Below are 17659 nucleotides of genomic sequence, written 5' to 3'. Positions count from 1 at the left end.
TTGTCCACAGAAGCAAACTTTTCCTTTGCTGAGATGCTCAACATGTTGATGTTGGAGGTCTGATGTCACGGTATCAACAAGAGTAGCATATCCATAATTATTCAGTTTGTTTGGTGATGATGAAATTGCATTGCTTCTCCAGTTATCTTATAGGCATGTGTTCAGAAAACGACTGTAGTATTGGAGTGTACATAACTGTACAAGAAAAAGTATTGTTGGCTTTCTATTTCATTAACATCAGCGAGATAGTCACGTGTATGAGACTTGACTGGAACATATAGTTAAAGACACACATGGTTTCATGTTCCCAACAAGACATACACACATGTTGAAATATGTAATACATTAATGTAGCTCTCAGCCAAACATATGACCTGTGAATGTTTCCTAATTTTAAAGTTCATAGGTAAGGTAGGCAACCAGGTACCTTCCAAATGTTTGGGACAACAATTCCCATAATCTCTGACCATTGGCCATGCTAGCTGGGGCTTATCAGAGTTGTAGTTGCCTACTCCTCATCTAGCCAAGTATCTTGACAATACTGAAGGCTGCTCTCTCTTCAGACATTAGTGTACCATGGAAAGCAATCTATGTCTTTATTAGAAAACAGCCCTCAGAATGTGTGTTGTATTTGTTGTCTTACTCTTCAGCCCTGAACTGTTAACTCTTTGCTCTCTCTCCATGAATGAACAGTTATTCTGACAGATGAAGAGGTTCAGCGGAAAAGGGAGATGATAATGAAGAGAAAAGAGGAAGAAGCCCTTAAGGAGAGCTTGAAGCCCAAATTGCTTGAAGAGCAACAGCATGTTATTGATATTCTCCTTGAAGCCCACCGCAAAACTTATGATCCCACTTACTCCGACTTTGGCCAATTCCGGGTAAGCTGAGACTTTGCTTTCTTTGCAGTCTCATTACAGCTGTGACTAGTAGGACCTCTGCTGGTAAAGCAAGTGAATAGAAGCAATGGTTCATGAATATTTTTCAGCACCATGGGCCCATCTACACAGAAACAGATTCTGAACTGTTTTCATGTTATATATGGATTTCCATGAAATTGCTTTGGTCTGTCAATAACACACAAAACAAGAAAAGCAGAGTATACATTACCTAAAAACCCACTTGAACTGGTCAAAATGGCACTTGAACCTGCCATATTTCGGGGTTGGGTGGGCGGAGTCCCACAAGTAGAACTGAACATCATTAATAGTGTAGGGGCTACTCAGCACTTGAGTGAGGTTTGTTCCCCACCCCTCTCCTTGCTCCTGGAAGTTTAATGGAAGAGATGGATTACGCCCCTGTAGTTTGCCCCACACCTCTCCCCTCACATCTACCATTTGTCTTCAGAAGCACACTCCACTTCTAAAATAGTAACATTGATAGGAAGCTGTGTGCTGCCATAGCACCAGAGTGGTGTTATTGAATGTCCTGCTCCCCGCAGCCTTGGTCATTGTAATGGTGGAGATGTACTGCCATTGTAAGTAGTACTGAAGTAGCTGCAAAGGTGCGGCAGGAAAAGTTTTTAAAGCCCCTAAAATGAAAGTATGCAACTGTGAAGAAGCACCAAGGTAAAAATAGTAATTCAGAAAAACTCTAACCCAGCTCCTAAAACCAACAAAGAGTAAAAATAAAAAGTGGAGAGGGAAGGGTGAGGAGTACTGTATCGAAAGCATATAACTGTGAAATAATGCAAAGCCAAAAAATAAAAACTGGAGCAGGGAAGCGCAAAGTGCCCTGTAGTGCAGGAAACAGTGCAGCAGTAAAGAATGAAACAGTGCTACTATGAAATAGTGCTATGTGAAGCAAGAAAGAAAGCTTGTGTCCAAAGTGTGCTACTGAGAATGGGGGAAAAAGGGGATGATGAAACAACAGAAAAACATCCCTTGGACATGTCACAAACACCAGCCCTAGGCACACCAAGTATGTAAGTTTTAATTTGTGGGGACAGGGCACACTGCAGTGAAACCACGCAGCAGCGACATTTAAGGAAAAAAGACGCAGTAAAACGACTTTGTGGAAATGTGCCATTTTGAGAGGGAAGCTGTTCAGTTACTGTGGAGTGGTGACAATGTCATGTATCACAAACAGCCATGATGAGCTCTTGCCTGGACTAAATCACCCATGTAGATTGGCCCCTTGGCTCTTCTGAATCAACAGTTATAATGAAATCCTCACCAACTTCTCACCTGAAAAAAGTGTTTTGCAGCCTTCAAACTGTTTTGGCCTACGGCTCCCATCAACCCTAACCAGTATAGGCAATGGTGAGGGATTATGGGAGTTATAGGCTCAAACATCTAGAGAGCCACAGATTCCCCAACCCTGCTTTATACAGACTTGCAATTTACTTTCTGTGCAGGAACCATTTAATATTTCCTTTGATTGGATGTGTGTTCGGGATAGAAACTCCTTACCTATGTAACTGGCTTTGGAACTGGAACTTGGCTATAAAAGGCATTTTAAATTGCTGTACTTCACAAGCCTCTAGAAAATGTTTGGCTTACTAAACTAAAGTCCACATGTGCATTGAACCAATATGATTTGATAGCAATCCATCCTAAAACTTCACACGATGGAACAAAATGGCAAGGAATGTTTTAGTCTGGTTCAGAGATCTCATGTATTCTGTGTGCATGCCTTCCTTTTCAAAGTCTGACTTTGAAACGGTATGATCCAGTGGACCATGTACATCAGGGATGGGCAACTTGTGGGCCTCCAGATGTTGTTGGACTACAACTGCCAGTGGTGGTGGATAATGGGAGCTGCACTCCCAACAACATTTGGAGAATCCCAAGTTGCCCCATCCAGTAGTGTACATAGTAGAATGCTACACCTCTAGGGAGTGCCGGTTTTCTATCTGTAGACCCATTTTTCTCTGTTGCACCCTATCCTTGAATGGCTCTTTTCCTCAGTTCTGAGGAAGAAAGAGAAGGGAGGAGAAAGTACTTGTGGCTGAGGAGACCACAAGTGCTTCCGGTCCTGTAGCAACAAGTGAAACAGCTGGGAACTGGAGCTGAGCTTTGGGGTTGGGTGACGCACTTGAGAACAAGGAAGAAAGATTGAGGTAAAGAGCAGAAGTGCGAGAAAGAGAACTGTCTGACTCATGGTTTTGAAAACTTGTAGTCGGTAACACTTGTTGTTTTTGTGGTTCTTCCCGACAGGACCCCCCACCCACCCATCCCTGTGCACACACACCCTTCTTCTCTCTGCCAGTTCATACATTCTGAGCAAAACTAATATCTCTATTAAGGCGTGATACTTTCCAAAACATTTGTGCAATCTTCAGGCTGATGCTAGGAGCGTCAAGGTAATTGCACAAATGTAATGATTAAGTGAATGTGCTTTACCTTTCATGGATTGGTGTTTTCAGATACCTTTCAAAGTCTATATGCAAATGAGACTACTGACATAAAATATTATTTGCTGTAGCTCTCTGGGTCATAATATGTTTAATGTGTCTTGCTGCATTCCTATAGAAAATCACCATGTTGGGGCAAAATAATGGTACATCAGAACTGTTTTTACTTGGGAACTCATATTCTAAAAAATGGGTCAAGAGGATAAGTGATTTGGGCAAAATGTGTTAGAAGTGAAAAATGGAGTTGGAGATTTGCAAAACTACTCTGCACTAAGCTGGCCCAATTTCCGTTGAGTTCATTGGTGAAAGAGCTAGCTTCAAGCATTCCTAAAACATATCATGCCATCCTTTTCCGCCTAGCCAGATGTCCCTATTATGCATAAAACACAATAATTAGAATTGGGGAGGGATGACACACAGAAGGTATAAGGAAAATAATGGGCTATCCTTTTGTTTCAGCCTCCAGTAAGAGACAGTTTGGGAAGAACTACAAAAAGATCTTCCTCTGTTGTAACTCAAAGTTTCTCCTCAGAAGACTCTTCAGATACTTTCAACTCCTCCCCAGGTAATGTGCTAGGTATCAAATAGTATTTATGCCCACAGTAAACAACTACAGAAATTTTACACCAGCTATGGATTTGTTTCCTAATCTGACAAATTCAGTGTCTTCCTATTTTATAGATTTGGCCTTCTTAGCCTTTGCAAATCTTCTGTGTGTTTTTTTATACTCACTTATGCAGCCAGTGCCCCTTCCTGGATTTCATTTATTTTGATGACTCATGATTTTTCTTACCTTTCGGGACCTATCCCACCATTCTTATTGAAGAAGGTCACAACTACATTCTTTGGGTTACACAGAGCTGCCACTGAAAATGTTCCTTGTGTGATTGAGTGCTCCCTGCTGTAAGCTGTAGTATCACTTACCAGTGTTGTGATGTCACAGTGCTGTGAATTTCCCTACAGCAACCTGTGATGGAGGGGATGTAATGACATCATGGAAATATTACATAGCATGTGGGGAAAGCTTGATGGTAGCCCATGTCTTTAAAACATGTAGTTTTGCCCTGGAAGGAGTTCCAAATCACCAAACTAGTTTTTGCTCCTCTCTCACCGCTTAGATTATCCCAGATCCCTGCTGTATTTTCCTGGGTAATTTAGCCTAGAAAATTGGGAGGGAGGAATAAATGGAGACCTCTCTCTCTCTCTCCTTCACATAGATTCTCACAACTGTCTCCCTTTTTCTGTGAGAGCTTGCTTATTTATTTATTTATTTATTGCATTTTTATACCGCCCAATAGCTGAAGCTCCCTGGCCGGTTCACAAAAATGAAAACCATTCAAAGTATAAAACAAGCAGTATAAAAACATGATATAAAATACAATCGTGTCAGTCTTGTGAATCATATACACTCTGATTGTCAGCCTTTAGGCTTTGGGCTAGCCTTAAAATTCAAGATAGACTAACTTGTTTTCACCCATAATCAAATTGTGTGATGAATCTTTTTCTCAGTTGGGATCTACATTTTGATGTCCAACAACTTGCGCCCTGCATGATTTCAGAGTCTACTGTCAATACTGCACATGAGACTTTGCTTCTTTAACTTTACGATTTCTGTAACATTTGTGCCATGTTGCAGTGAAAAATACCTCAGAGAGCAATCCAAAGTGGGGCTGAGAAAAAGTGGAGCAGCAGATCTGCCACCACCCCTCAAGACCTGCTATTATTATTATTATTATTATTATTATTATTATTATTATTATTATTTATATAGCACCATCAATGTACATGGTGCTGTACAGAGTAAAACAGTAAATAGCAAGGCCCTGCCGCATAGGCTTACAATCTAATAATACACTCATATCTGAGTGACCTAAAGATCTGACACTTCTGGGGATCCAGAGTTGCCAGCACCCAACCCGTGGACTGCCCATGAGATGCCATGTTTTGAGGTTCCCACCTGCTGCCACCTGTGGGAGAACCACCAGTGGATGGGTTATTACCTGCCCAAGGCAAGGCAGGGGCTATCGCCACAATGCAGCCACATGCCAGCAGCAGAGCTTCTCTCCACAGGTAGAAGCTGGTAGAGGGCCACTTTTACTACATTCTAATGTCCAGCCATCGACAATAGCAGGTCAGGGGGGTGCGAGTAGAGTTGCATTGCAAATCAGTGTACAATAGAAAGTAAAGCATTTGAAAATGCAACCCTATGCATGATTAGACAGGAGAAAAAGTCCTACAACTCCCAGCATGCCCTAGCCAGCATGGTTGGAACATGCTGGGAGTTGTAGGACTTTTTCCTGTCAAATCATGCATCAGGTTGTGCCCTGAAGAGCTTAGAATAACCATAAAACTGTAAGTAGCAATCTGTTGAAGTCTCCTTCCCAAACTACATTTAACACATGGCTTTTTAGAAGTTTTCACTTATCTTTTCCAAAAACACACACCACTGCCATGCCTGAAATAAGAAGCCTGAATTGTGTGTTTTCTCTTTCATGCTCTGTAGAGCCAAAGATGTACGCAAATCTGGACCTGAACGATGACAGTGATGAAAGTACATCCATGTCCATAGACTTCTCACACCTCTCCATGCTGCCTCACCTAGCCGACCTGGTTAGCTACAGCATCCAGAAAGTGATCGGTTTTGCAAAAATGATTCCAGGGTTCAAGTAAGGATGGGTTAGGGTTTTAGAAGGCTTGTGTGCATTTTTCTTCTGTGTGAGTTGTTGTTGTTTTTAATTAGAAATTGTACCACACCACATACCTCCCAAGGAGACATCTGGGTGACTTACGTCAACATAAAAAAAAAATGAATCACCCAATAAAATAGATTAAAATGTATTATCCTTAAAGGAAAATGAAGTCTTAAAACAATGAAAAGATATAAATAAATTCAGTCATTTTCTTGATAGCACAATATTTCCCAAGTTTATTGAGCTCAGGCCCCACCCCTAAATGTCCCCTGCCTTTTCTCTGCCCGGCAACCCATTGGCAGCCATCTCTTTGGCAGGCAAGTGTAGAGAAGCCGTATGTACATAGCCCATTGCCATGTGCCTCTGGACCTCTAGACTGCAGTGCAAATCCAATCTTAGCATCCCAGGCCCCCTCCTAAAGCAAACCAGGCACTGAAAGAGGTAGGAAGACTATTGTAGCCAGAAACGTCCACTAAGTTCCCTGTTTCTCTGCACTCTTCATAGTTGGTTAGCATAGCCATTTTGGTGGCTGCAAAGCCAACCCTCCGTTCCTGGAAAGAAAGTGTTTGCAGCCCTGCCTGCTGCAGGATCCTTTCCCTCCTTGGAGAAGATCCATGCCTCCCACCGGATATCTTTGGCTCCTCCACAAGGCCTGCCCTGCAGTTTGAAAACCATTCCTCTAGAGCAACCTGCACCAACCTGGCACCCCCCATATGTGATGGACTACAACTCCCATTATCCTAGCCAGCATGGGCATTGGCTGATGGGAGCTGCAGTCCAACACATCTGGAGGGCACTGGGTTGTGGTTGACTGAACTAGAGTGTAATCAATCTGCCCCCAAACATTTTGTATCCATTTTATAAGCAGAATTACAAACACAGGGAGATACTTAATATGTTAAGCAACCATTGCTAACGATTTCTAAATAAAATTGTTTAGCCTAATACACTGTAGCTGTATTGCATTTCTCCTCACAACAATCCTATGAAATAGGTCACAGTTATTCTGATTTTACAAAATGGAAACTATGGACACAGTCTCCAAACCTCCTTCTGTGGCCAGACATAACTTGAGCAAATCCTTCAGTCTGTCAGCCAAAATGGTCATGTCCATAGTGCCACTCACACAGTTCATTAATTTAACTTGCAATGAGGTGAGTAATTTACAAATCTCATCACAAATTGAGTGTCAATGGAGTCATTGCATGATCACTCAGCCACATTGCTGATTTGAATAAGGATTTGGATAAGGATTTGCTCAGCTTTCATCTTGCTGTGTACTGCATGAAGTGTGTGTGTGCGCGCCTGTATCAGCTATGTCTTCACTTAGATGAGCTAGAATTTGAACTTAAGTTGTCCATATCTACCAGACTGCACTCACTCCTTTACACTGAAATGTAAAGGCCACGTTAAGCCTGAGAAATTTATTTATTTATTACATTTATATACTGCCCCATAGCCGAAGCTCTCTGGGCAGTTTGCAAAAGTAATAAATTTATTACTTAATAAATTTATTTCTTACCCGCTGTTTGGATCGAGGCAGAGAACAACAATATGTATAAATACATATTTGGGCTCAAAGTTGAACCACGTAGTTTGCATGTGGGTTACTCAGTGCTTAATGGCTCTTGTTCTTCTTCATGGTGTCTGTGTGTCACAGAGCCTCATTTCAGGAAGATTCTATATAGCTGAGGAACATTTTGGCAGGACCCACCCACCCCATCCTTCTGCACATGTGGGTGATGAGCAAGTTCTGTCTGTGATGCCTGATCAGTGATAGCTCATTCACTGAAGTATCCCATCACTTGATGATACAGTCAATGTGTTATGCTTGTGAATGTAGATATTACACATGGTTGTTCAGAGTTGGTTGAAGGCTACCATCCAGGGGGTTGTTGTAGATAAGATCAATGATAATGTACAAATCATTCCCCAAGGGAGCCCCTTTGAGTACTGCAGTGTTAATTGTTGGGTTGAGAGGAAGCAAATGATCAGCAGTTCTCACACTTTTCCTATGGAGTGTTGTAATGATGGATGCCTTGAGGTCTCAGATACATATTTTCTCTTCTGAAAAATTTAGAAATTTAACAGCAGAGGACCAGATTGCTCTGTTGAAATCCAGTGCCATTGAAGTAATTATGCTCCGTTCAAATCAGTCGTTTACAATGGAAGATATGTCTTGGACCTGTGGCAGCAACGACTTCAAATACCAAATCAGTGATGTCACTCAAGGTATGGTAGTTTCAGATGTGAATGGTTTCAGGTGCCTACGTAAAGAACAAAACTGCCCTTAAGCAGTCACATAAACAAGCAGTCACATAAACAAATATTTCCATCCAATACTGTTAGATATCACTTAATGATGAAGATATAAATGAAAGTCAACAGAAGGCCAAAGAAATGCAAAGTTAAGACAAGCACAATATATGCAATGTAGTAGTTCCCAAATGTGTTTTATTTAAGTATTAAAATATTTGTATATTGCTTTTGGGGTTGCTCAAAACAATCTACAACAGATACTTTAAAAAATAATGGCTGTCAGGTGATGACAGTGATACATCTGAAAACAGAGGGCAGCTATGTTTTCTACTTAGCCAATTGATATTTCAAAGCTTTATCAGGATTTTTCCAGATGTTATTTTCTCACCATGGGTAATAAATTGGGGGAAGGGCAGGCCATCTGATTGCTTTATCATGGGCAGAGTTCCTGCTTTAGCATGCTGCTGCAGACACTTCCAAAAGATAGTGGGTCTCTGCTGCAACATTCAGACAACCATTTTGCCATCTCTATTTTCCATCCATGGAAAACTAAAAGTAACTATAGACCAGAGTAGAGAAGGTGGGAAGCTGAAAAAACAATTGTATAAATTGGCCCTTATAGGTAATGGTCCAGTGAAAGTTAACTGTGCCAAAGTCCCATTCAATATACAGGGAAACTGAGGACCTAACAGACCAGGCACTACTTCATTGCTTCTATGAGATCTCTAGGCAGAAAGAATTTGTACTTTGCTTGAGCAATCCACATGTACTAAACTATCTAGCTTGAGTTTATGCTTTGCTTCCGGCTATCAAGCATCTAGTGCATGATTCTCAAAAGCTACTTGTTTTGTTTCCATTTCAGCTGGTCACAACCTGGACTTGCTTGAGCCCCTTGTTAAATTTCAGATTGGTCTGAAGAAACTGAATCTGCATGAAGAAGAGCATGTGCTCCTGATGGCCATCTGCATCCTTTCTCCTGGTAAGAGAAATGTTATCAGCGCAAGCTACCTTCTAGTGAGCTGTCCCTCAGGAACAAGTGGCATCTCTGAGCCACTTCAAACCTGACATTTCTCTTACATGGAGGCAACTTCTATTTAGGAAATAACACATAGAGATGCATTTGTGAAAACTGTACAAGCATCATGCAAGCAAATGTGTGGAATAGTTTTGCCTCAGTTACACACCTTTGGATGCTGGATGGGCATGGAGGTTACTACAACCTTAAGATGGGCATGGAGGTTACCTCAGCCTTAAGATGGGAATGGAGGTTACCACAACCTTAAGATGGGCGTGGAGGTTACCTCAACCTTAAGATGGGCGTGGAGGGTACCTCAGCCTTAAGATGGGCATGGAGGTTACCTCAACCTTAAGATGGGCGTGGAGGGTACCTCAACGTTAAGATGGGCATGGAGGGTACCTCAACCTTAAGATGGGAATGGAGGGTACCTCAACATTAAGATGGGCGTGGAGGGTACCTCAACCTTAAGATGGGCGTGGAGGGTACCTCAACGTTAAGATGGGCATGGAGGGTACCTCAACCTTAAGATGGGCATGGAGGATACCTCAACCTTAAGATGGGAATGGAGGGTACCTCAGCCTTAAGATGGGCATGGAGGGTACCTCAACCTTAAGATGGGCATGGAGGTTACCTCAACCTTAAGGTGGGTGTGGAGGTTACCTCAGCCTTAAGATGGGCGTGGAGGGTACCTCACCCTTAAGATGGGCGTGGAGGGTACCTCACCCTTAAGATGGGCGTGGAGGGTACCTCAGCCTTAAGATGGGCGTGGAGGTTACCTCAGCCTTAAGATGGGCATGGAGGTTACCTCAGCCTTAAGATGGGCATGGAGGTTACCTCAACCTTAAGAAGGGCGTGGAGGTTACCTCAACCTTAAGAAGGGCGTGGAGGGTACCTCAACCTTAAGATGGGCGTGGAGGGTACCTCAACGTTAAGATGGGCGTGGAGGGTACCTCAACGTTAAGATGGGCGTGGAGGGTACCTCAGCCTTAAGATGGGCGTGGAGGGTACCTCAGCCTTAAGATGGGCGTGGAGGGTACCTCAGCCTTAAGATGGGCGTGGAGGGTACCTCAGCCTTAAGATGGGCATGGAGGGTATCTCAACCTTAAGATGGGCATGGAGGTTACCACAACCTTAAGATGGGCATGGAGGTTACCTCAACCTTAAGATGGGCATGGAGGTTACCTCAACCTTAAGATGGGCATGGAGGTTACCACAACCATAAGATGGGCATGGAGGTTACCACAACCTTGATTTTCGCAATCCATTCCAAATGCTGGACAAAGCTGTTGTTTCCCATTGGGAAAAATGGGGAAGCTGTGGCTTCCTGGCTTGGGGTGGCTCTTAGTGCTACCAAACAAAAGATATTGTGTAGCTATTCCATTTTTCCATCTCCTTAGGTTAAAAAAAAGTTGGAAGAACATGGGAGGGTTAGAAAGCTAAGGTGCCATTGCCATGGGCCCCTGTAAAATTCCATGCACACGGCAGGGTAATTGTGCAGGAAAAGCCTCATCTGGAACCATCCTTGGTCACCCAGGAGTCTGTGTCTGCTTGTATTTTTATTATTATTCAGAATCTTAATAAGTTGGTGATTTATAGCATCCACATACATACAGTTCCAGTGCAATTAGCTACTTCTGATTACCCCCTTAGTTATTTCCTCTGTACAAAATGCTGAGTCCTTGGAGCATGCTAAAGCCGTGCCTCATTCTGAAAACGGCTGCTTTCCTTCAAGTAGCCATGGGAAAGGAGCTATTGCTAGAATTTACATGGAGGTGCTTCAGCAGCATTACCTAGCCCACCCCCCACCCCTCTTTTTGGTAGAAGGTTGGGGTCACTGCAGAAGAGCAGCAGTGGCCTGGATTTTTTCCTTGCCAGGAGCACAGTGCAAGGACGTATAGAAAGTGGTGGAAACAGGCTCTTCCACTCCATATACACACTTCACAAGGAAGGAGATTTCTTGCTTCTGCCAGAGCCTAATATCAAGCAACCAGGACTTGATTACAATAAGTTGACGTACGTCTCAGCTCTCATAATTGCTCGAGGCACTGTCTGACCTGCATTCAATGATCTGGAGTGCTTCACTGTCACTTTTTTCCCATGCGAAAGCTTGTACCTCAAAAAAGGTTCAAACCTTTCCACACTTAAGTCTCAACAAAAGTCTTGTCTTGACTCTCTTTCAAGATGTTGCTCTACACCCCCCACACACACACACACCCGCTCTGTTATCAGAATCCTTTTGTTTTAATTAAGTGCTCAATCTACTGCACTCATTTGCCTTCAGCACCTGGCTGATTTTTCTGCTTCTTGGGATTTCATGATCCCCAAATCGTTATTTTACGGCCTCATCTCATTTCCCTGTTCCAGGCACGTGACGTGAAATTTATAAGACGATGTGTAGATTTAATTGTGGTAACACAGCTTTATTATAAATATTTTTAAAGGGCTATGGTTGTAATTGTGACAGCAGAGGAATTATGGGTATGCATGGAAGCTATTATCAGGATAGTGGTGTAGTGGTTAGAATGTTGTATGGGAGTTAGAAGATCCAGGTTCTAGTCCCCACTCGGCCATGAAGCTCACTGGGTGACTTTGGGCCAGTCAGACTCTCAGCCCAACCTACCTCACAGGGTTGTAGTTGTGAGGATAAACTGGAGAAGAGTTCTTTGGAGGAAAGACGTGGGATATAAAGAAATAAATAGCAAAAGGAAAGATGAGTGCACATAGACCTTGCCATTTGCCCCTTTGCAAGCCGCATTCACTAGAAGAATGTGTTGTGTGTTCTCCTCCCTAGACCGCCCTTGTGTTCAGGACACTGCTCTGGTGGAGTCCATCCAAGATCATCTTTCAGGAATCCTGCAGACATACATTCTCTGCCGACACCCCCCTCCGGGCAACCGCCTGCTTTATCCCAAGATGATCCAGAAACTTGCAGATCTGAGGAGCCTGAACGAGGAGCATTCCAAGCAGTATCGCTGCCTCTCCTTTAAGCCTGAACACAGCATGCAGCTCACTCCACTGGTTCTTGAAGTCTTTGGCAACGAGATCTCTTAATTTGGCATTGAGGATGAATCACATTGAAGGAATGAAAGGAGTCGGCCCAGCTTCTCACTGGTGGCAAACTGAGAGCTTCGGCTCAAGTGAAGTTTTTGTATATTCTGTCAGCAAGAGGGGTTTTTGTTTTTTTTAAAAATCCACACTACCAGAGGGACTGCAGTGTTTGTACAGCTTCAGCCTCATCCTTTGCATTGCTGTTGAGCAGCAACCTGCCAGCTAGCCCCCTCTCTCCTGCCAATCAAGACTGAGCTGCTTTCTCACTTGCTGCTTTGCCATGACGGAACTGCTTGTTGCTTTCTTCAGTGTAGAGCTTTCCAAGCCAGTGGCTGAAACTACTGTGTGTTAAGGAAGGTAAAGATTGAATAGGAGCTTCCACGTAGAATTGGTGGAACGTATGGCTTGAGAAAGACTGGACATTGGGTTTTACCATATCACGTTGAGAGCTTTCAGTCCAGTATGACTGTAATATGCAGAGATGGCTAACTGTTCTTTTTGCACTCCCCCACCCCTATACTTTTCTGCCAAATACCCCAAGGCTCTTTGGCACTAAAAAAGAAAAAAAAAGTATTTATTAGCCTAATAATGAATAGGAAAGAGACAGTTACTGGAATAAATAACCTGTGTCATCTTTCTGGGTTTTAAAAAATGTGATTTGTTCAGTGTTTAGAAACATGCCCAGCACATTGTTGTCACTAAATAAACCTGCAAGAAAAGAGCTAACCATGCACAACTAGTGGAGGTCTTAGGAGAATCCTTAATAAAGCCCCTGCCAGGAGCTTAGTATTGTTTCATGAGAAGTGAACCCACTAAAACCCATGCCCTGTTTGCAACTAATGTCCTTACAGTTTCAAACACTACTAACAGCTAAGAGGATATTTCAAATAACCCAGTGGTATGGAGTTGGCTTCTAATCCATCAGAGAGGGTTGAGTTGTTCAGAATAATGATTTAGTATTGCTTTTGAGTGATGCAGAGAGATTCCTTGTGATCAGGTCAAGCCATGTGCAAAGCGGCGCCTAAGTATTACATCCACCATATAAAGAAGTGATTTTCAGCTGTCTCCATGTTAGAGCTATAATGTTTGAGTCAGGCCTTAGTCATTCTCAGGGAAGCTGAAACTGATTTATTTTTGTCACTCATAAGATGTTTACTGTGAGTTTGATCATCTCTGAGCTATGTGACCTCTGGAAAAATGAAGTACATATGAGCGGTCTGCTGACAAGGGAAGTAATTGTCATCAATATTAAGTAAAATCATGTATATACAGAATACCTATTTGGTATAGATAATTGGTACTGTATGGGTCCCATAGGATTTGAAAAAAGTATCTTTCATTGGACCAACTTCTATATGGTTTAGGATTATGCAAGTGCTTTGGTGACACTAAGTTAAAACATGAAAAACAGAAAGGTAAGCTCATTGTCAGCTGTAGAGAGCACAAAGCCGGTCACAGATGGTTGTTCTCCCCATCACTTTGGATAGCTAGTGGCCTGTTCCTAAAATATAAGTACTACTCACTTTACACACATGCTGTACATTCACCAGCATGCTGTTGTATTTGTTTTAAAATTATTGTCATAGCTGCAATTTGCACATTGTATACAGCTACAGATGATCACCGAAATGTCTGATGAATGACATGACTTAAATTCTATGGATACAAGAAGGCTTCATTGAGCAGATTAGTCTCAGGGGTTGTGTCTGTAAGAATTGGCATAGAACAAGGTGAAGATGGGAGCTACCTTTTAGGATTAAAATCTCACTTTTACTCACTAGGTGTCAGTAGGGTAACACACTAGAAAGTCATTCTTGTGTAAAGTGCCTTGCATTTGCTCCACAGTGATGAATCTTCCCCCAGAATTATGAGTAGATTGTTTTACTCTAAAATTAATCTAAATTACTAGGATTGGAAGGGTTCATCAAAGTCTTAACTTCCTTCTGTGTTTGAGAGTTGGCACTAGAGCAGCCCACCCACATGGAGTAAGTCGCTGTGTGTGTGTGTGTGGGGGGGTGATAGGAGATGGAGTACAGCTCCCCCAACAGTACAGCTTTCTCATAAGAAAGTAAGACAAGGCCTGATGAATCAGAATTGTCGAGTCCAGCATCCAGCATTCTGTTCACACGGTGGTCAACCAGATGCTCCAATAGGAAGCCAAGCAGCACATCTCCCTTTGCCTGGAGAATAAGCCAATAAAGACTAAATGTTTGCAGATTTAGAAGAGATGAAAAGAAAGCAGCCATTTGTTACATGTCTCCTTCTACGTAAGCTTTCAAATCTCCTTTTCAAACTTCTTGTCGCTTCAGCTAGTGGGGCAACTCTTAGTATGTTGTTCAACTACTTCAGCAAGACACACCCACCACCTTAAGTAATTTAGGCTGCAATCCTATGCATACTTACCTGGGTGTAAGTGCCATTGAACTCAATGGAATTTACTTCTGAGTAGGCACATATAGGATTGTATTATAAGACAGGTTTTTTTTAAAACACCATAATGGCATTTGGAGTTTGTCTGCGCATCTAAGATTATGGTCACTTTCAATGCCAGATGGGTTTACTATGCAAAGACATAGTGGGCATGTAGAAGGAAGTCCTGAGAAATCACAGTGCCCTGGTGTGTGACCCAAGGGTTGAAAGATGCTCAAGTGCTTGTCAAGGAGAAGATTATAGTGTTTACCGCGGGACGCACACTGGAAATCTGTCTGCAACATAAAATGTGAAGCAGTTGTTGGAACATAAGCATGCTAATCCTCAGTAGGTTCTTCTTCGTGGTCTCTATGCATCTTACATATGGGCTCTGTGTGCGCACGGAACTTCAATTCAGGAAAAATAATTGTGTGTCACTTTATTGTTAAGATACCTTTGTAAAGGGAAAATTAGGAGCCCTTTGCAATTCTTTTCCGGGTTTAAAAAGAGAAGCAAATGAGGAGGCCTTTACTTGAAACAAAAAGGCATAACCTTTGTGGGAGTTGCACTCATGGATGGGAGATTTGGATCACATATGTCCCATCTCAGGAAATAATCCCTCAAGCCTAAAGGGATGGATGGTTGTTGCTAAATCAATCACCATTCTGAAAGGGTTTTACACTTAAAGAGGGCCTAAAAGTAATTATAAATAAATAAATTGATACATATTGCTATTGTGTAAACCAGGGATAATCCCAGCACCTGTGTACTTGATGGGACACGGTAATATTTTAAATAATGCTCCCAGTAAGCAAGTCAAGCTTCTTGAGCAAGGCCTGGGTTATTAAAAAATGCCTGTGTATGGAAAACACCTATCATTAATCTTTTCAGACAAAGATCCATCTCTGTTTTCCATCTGCTTCCTTTTCTTTGAGACAGGGGGAGAGAATAAACATTCTGTTTTATCTTTTGGTTATCTACCCTAAGCTAAGAAGATACAGTTGACTCTAGCGGTGATTTCCAGTTAAGGCGTGTATGGCATCATTGCCTTGCTTTATTCATTGAGTTTTAGGGGGTGTTCAGACATCGTCTTCTGCTTGTAACCCACCCATGTTTTTCCCCACAGCTTATTCCGTCTTTTTCTTTACTGCAGAGAATCTGTTAAGGACAAAAAGACTGAATTGCTATACATTGCCTTCAGATTTGTTGCACTTTTAGACCTATCTGGAAGCATCCTAGATCTAAATAAATTGTCACTGCAGTCACTTAAGAGAGTAAACCTGGCCACTGTGTTTTCCAAATTAATTTAGGTGCACTATGTTGCCTGCCCTCTATATTAAACCCATTAGCAATTACTATGCTGAACACTTTGCACCGAATATTGAGGCATAATTGAATGTGTAAATAGCTATTTAATATAGGTTGGAAATGTTTGGTTTTAAAATATAAATTGGATTTTAAAAATTTAAGAATGACATTTGAATCAAAGCTGCTCCTTTGAAGAGATGCTGGAATTTGATTTATTTTTTCCCAACTCTACATGTGAAAGCCAAACCTGTACAATAAGAGAGTAGCTTATTTCCAAATGTGAAACACAAATTATCTCTTGTTTGTTGCCTTGTGTAATTTAAATCGTCATGCAATGCACTTTATGAAAATCAGCAGAATGATTTAAAGAGACAAATCTATATTTTAATTATAGTGGTGGTGATGATGATGAAGATGATGACTTAGATGCAAATGATAGCTTTTTATTCCTCTGTACATCTTTGGGCTGTTTTCTAATGGATAAAGAGAAGATCTAATATAAAAAATATTCCAGAGGTTTATTGACATGATAAAGAATGAGTGAATACTGTTCTTCATAGTTTTAAGTGTAATATGCTGTTACCTTCTTAATAAAAATGTACTGCTTTGTGAAAAAGATTCTTTTACTTCAGAAATTTATTTACAGCACATTCCTGAACATCTTTGCTCAGATGCAAGCCATATTACATTCAATGGAAGCTACTCCCATGTAAGTTAGTATAGGATTGCCACCTTCATCTCTCTAGGATCTGTTATTTCTTTTTAAAAAGTATAAACGGAACCTTAATCCAAAAGTAGATTTCATGTCAGGGTGACATACATTAAAAAATACTCAAATATTAAAACCTAAAACTTTAAACAACAATACAATAGAACTGAGAGGCATCAATTTGGTAATCCTGTCATAACCAGGGGAGGTTGGCAAGAACCAATTGCTTAGGAAGACAGTGGGCTTTCCGTTGCTGGAAGTACTCAAGCAGAGACTGTACAGCCATCTGTCAGGAATGTTTTAAAGTAGAATCCTGCAGTGAGCAGGGGATTGGATTTGATGGCCTAAATTGCCCATTCCAACTCTATTCTAAAACTCTCCCTTTGCCATGTCAGTTACTGGTTAGCCGAAGAAAATACTCTACTGGTCTTCCTTCACAAGTATGTTAGATAAAAATGGGAAAGCACCATGTAATTAAATCTTGGAAATAACTCTATACTACAGTACACTTAAGATACCAAATCCTTCACTATCTGAAGAGAGGTGTTGTGGTTTTTTTTTTTAGGTATTATTACTTATTCTAGGTTTATTTTTTATTCCCGGAACCCCCCTGGATTTAAGAGTTAAATCCAGAATTATCTTTTAAAAGTTTCATATTGATTTTTAACTTGGTAGACGCTTCAGTCAGTCACTTTATTTGTATGCTAGTTTTCTTTGCAGCCTGCTCAAAACAGTTCACAGCAAAGCATTATGAAAGAACATATCCCTATACATATTAAAAGTCAAAACAATTTCATACTAAGTACTTCATAATTTTATGTATTTTATGCTTGCTGTTGTTCCCCGCCTTGACCTAATCGGAGAGG

General features: G+C 41.6%; 1 protein-coding gene across 3 annotated transcripts in view; it reads left to right on the top strand.

Annotated features, from left to right (window-relative positions):
• VDR (vitamin D receptor) overlaps positions 1 to 16700 on the top strand; it is an 82222-nt gene extending 65522 nt beyond the window's left edge. For all 3 annotated transcript variants that reach the window (XM_063119663.1, XM_063119662.1, XM_063119664.1), the window contains exons 5-10: positions 694 to 878; positions 3812 to 3917; positions 5856 to 6018; positions 8123 to 8274; positions 9164 to 9280; positions 12111 to 16700. In XM_063119663.1, the coding sequence (XP_062975733.1) occupies positions 694 to 878; positions 3812 to 3917; positions 5856 to 6018; positions 8123 to 8274; positions 9164 to 9280; positions 12111 to 12370 (983 nt within the window). In that variant the 3' untranslated portion in view covers positions 12371 to 16700. The remainder of the gene's footprint in view (positions 1 to 693; positions 879 to 3811; positions 3918 to 5855; positions 6019 to 8122; positions 8275 to 9163; positions 9281 to 12110) is intronic.
• The last annotated feature ends 959 nt before the right edge of the window (positions 16701 to 17659 follow it).

Source organism: Elgaria multicarinata, chromosome 3, assembly GCF_023053635.1.
Source record: "Elgaria multicarinata webbii isolate HBS135686 ecotype San Diego chromosome 3, rElgMul1.1.pri, whole genome shotgun sequence".
NCBI classification, from domain to species: domain Eukaryota; kingdom Metazoa; phylum Chordata; class Lepidosauria; order Squamata; family Anguidae; genus Elgaria; species Elgaria multicarinata.
Note: the sequence above shows the minus strand (reverse complement) of the source record. Positions and strands in the feature narration are given on the sequence as shown.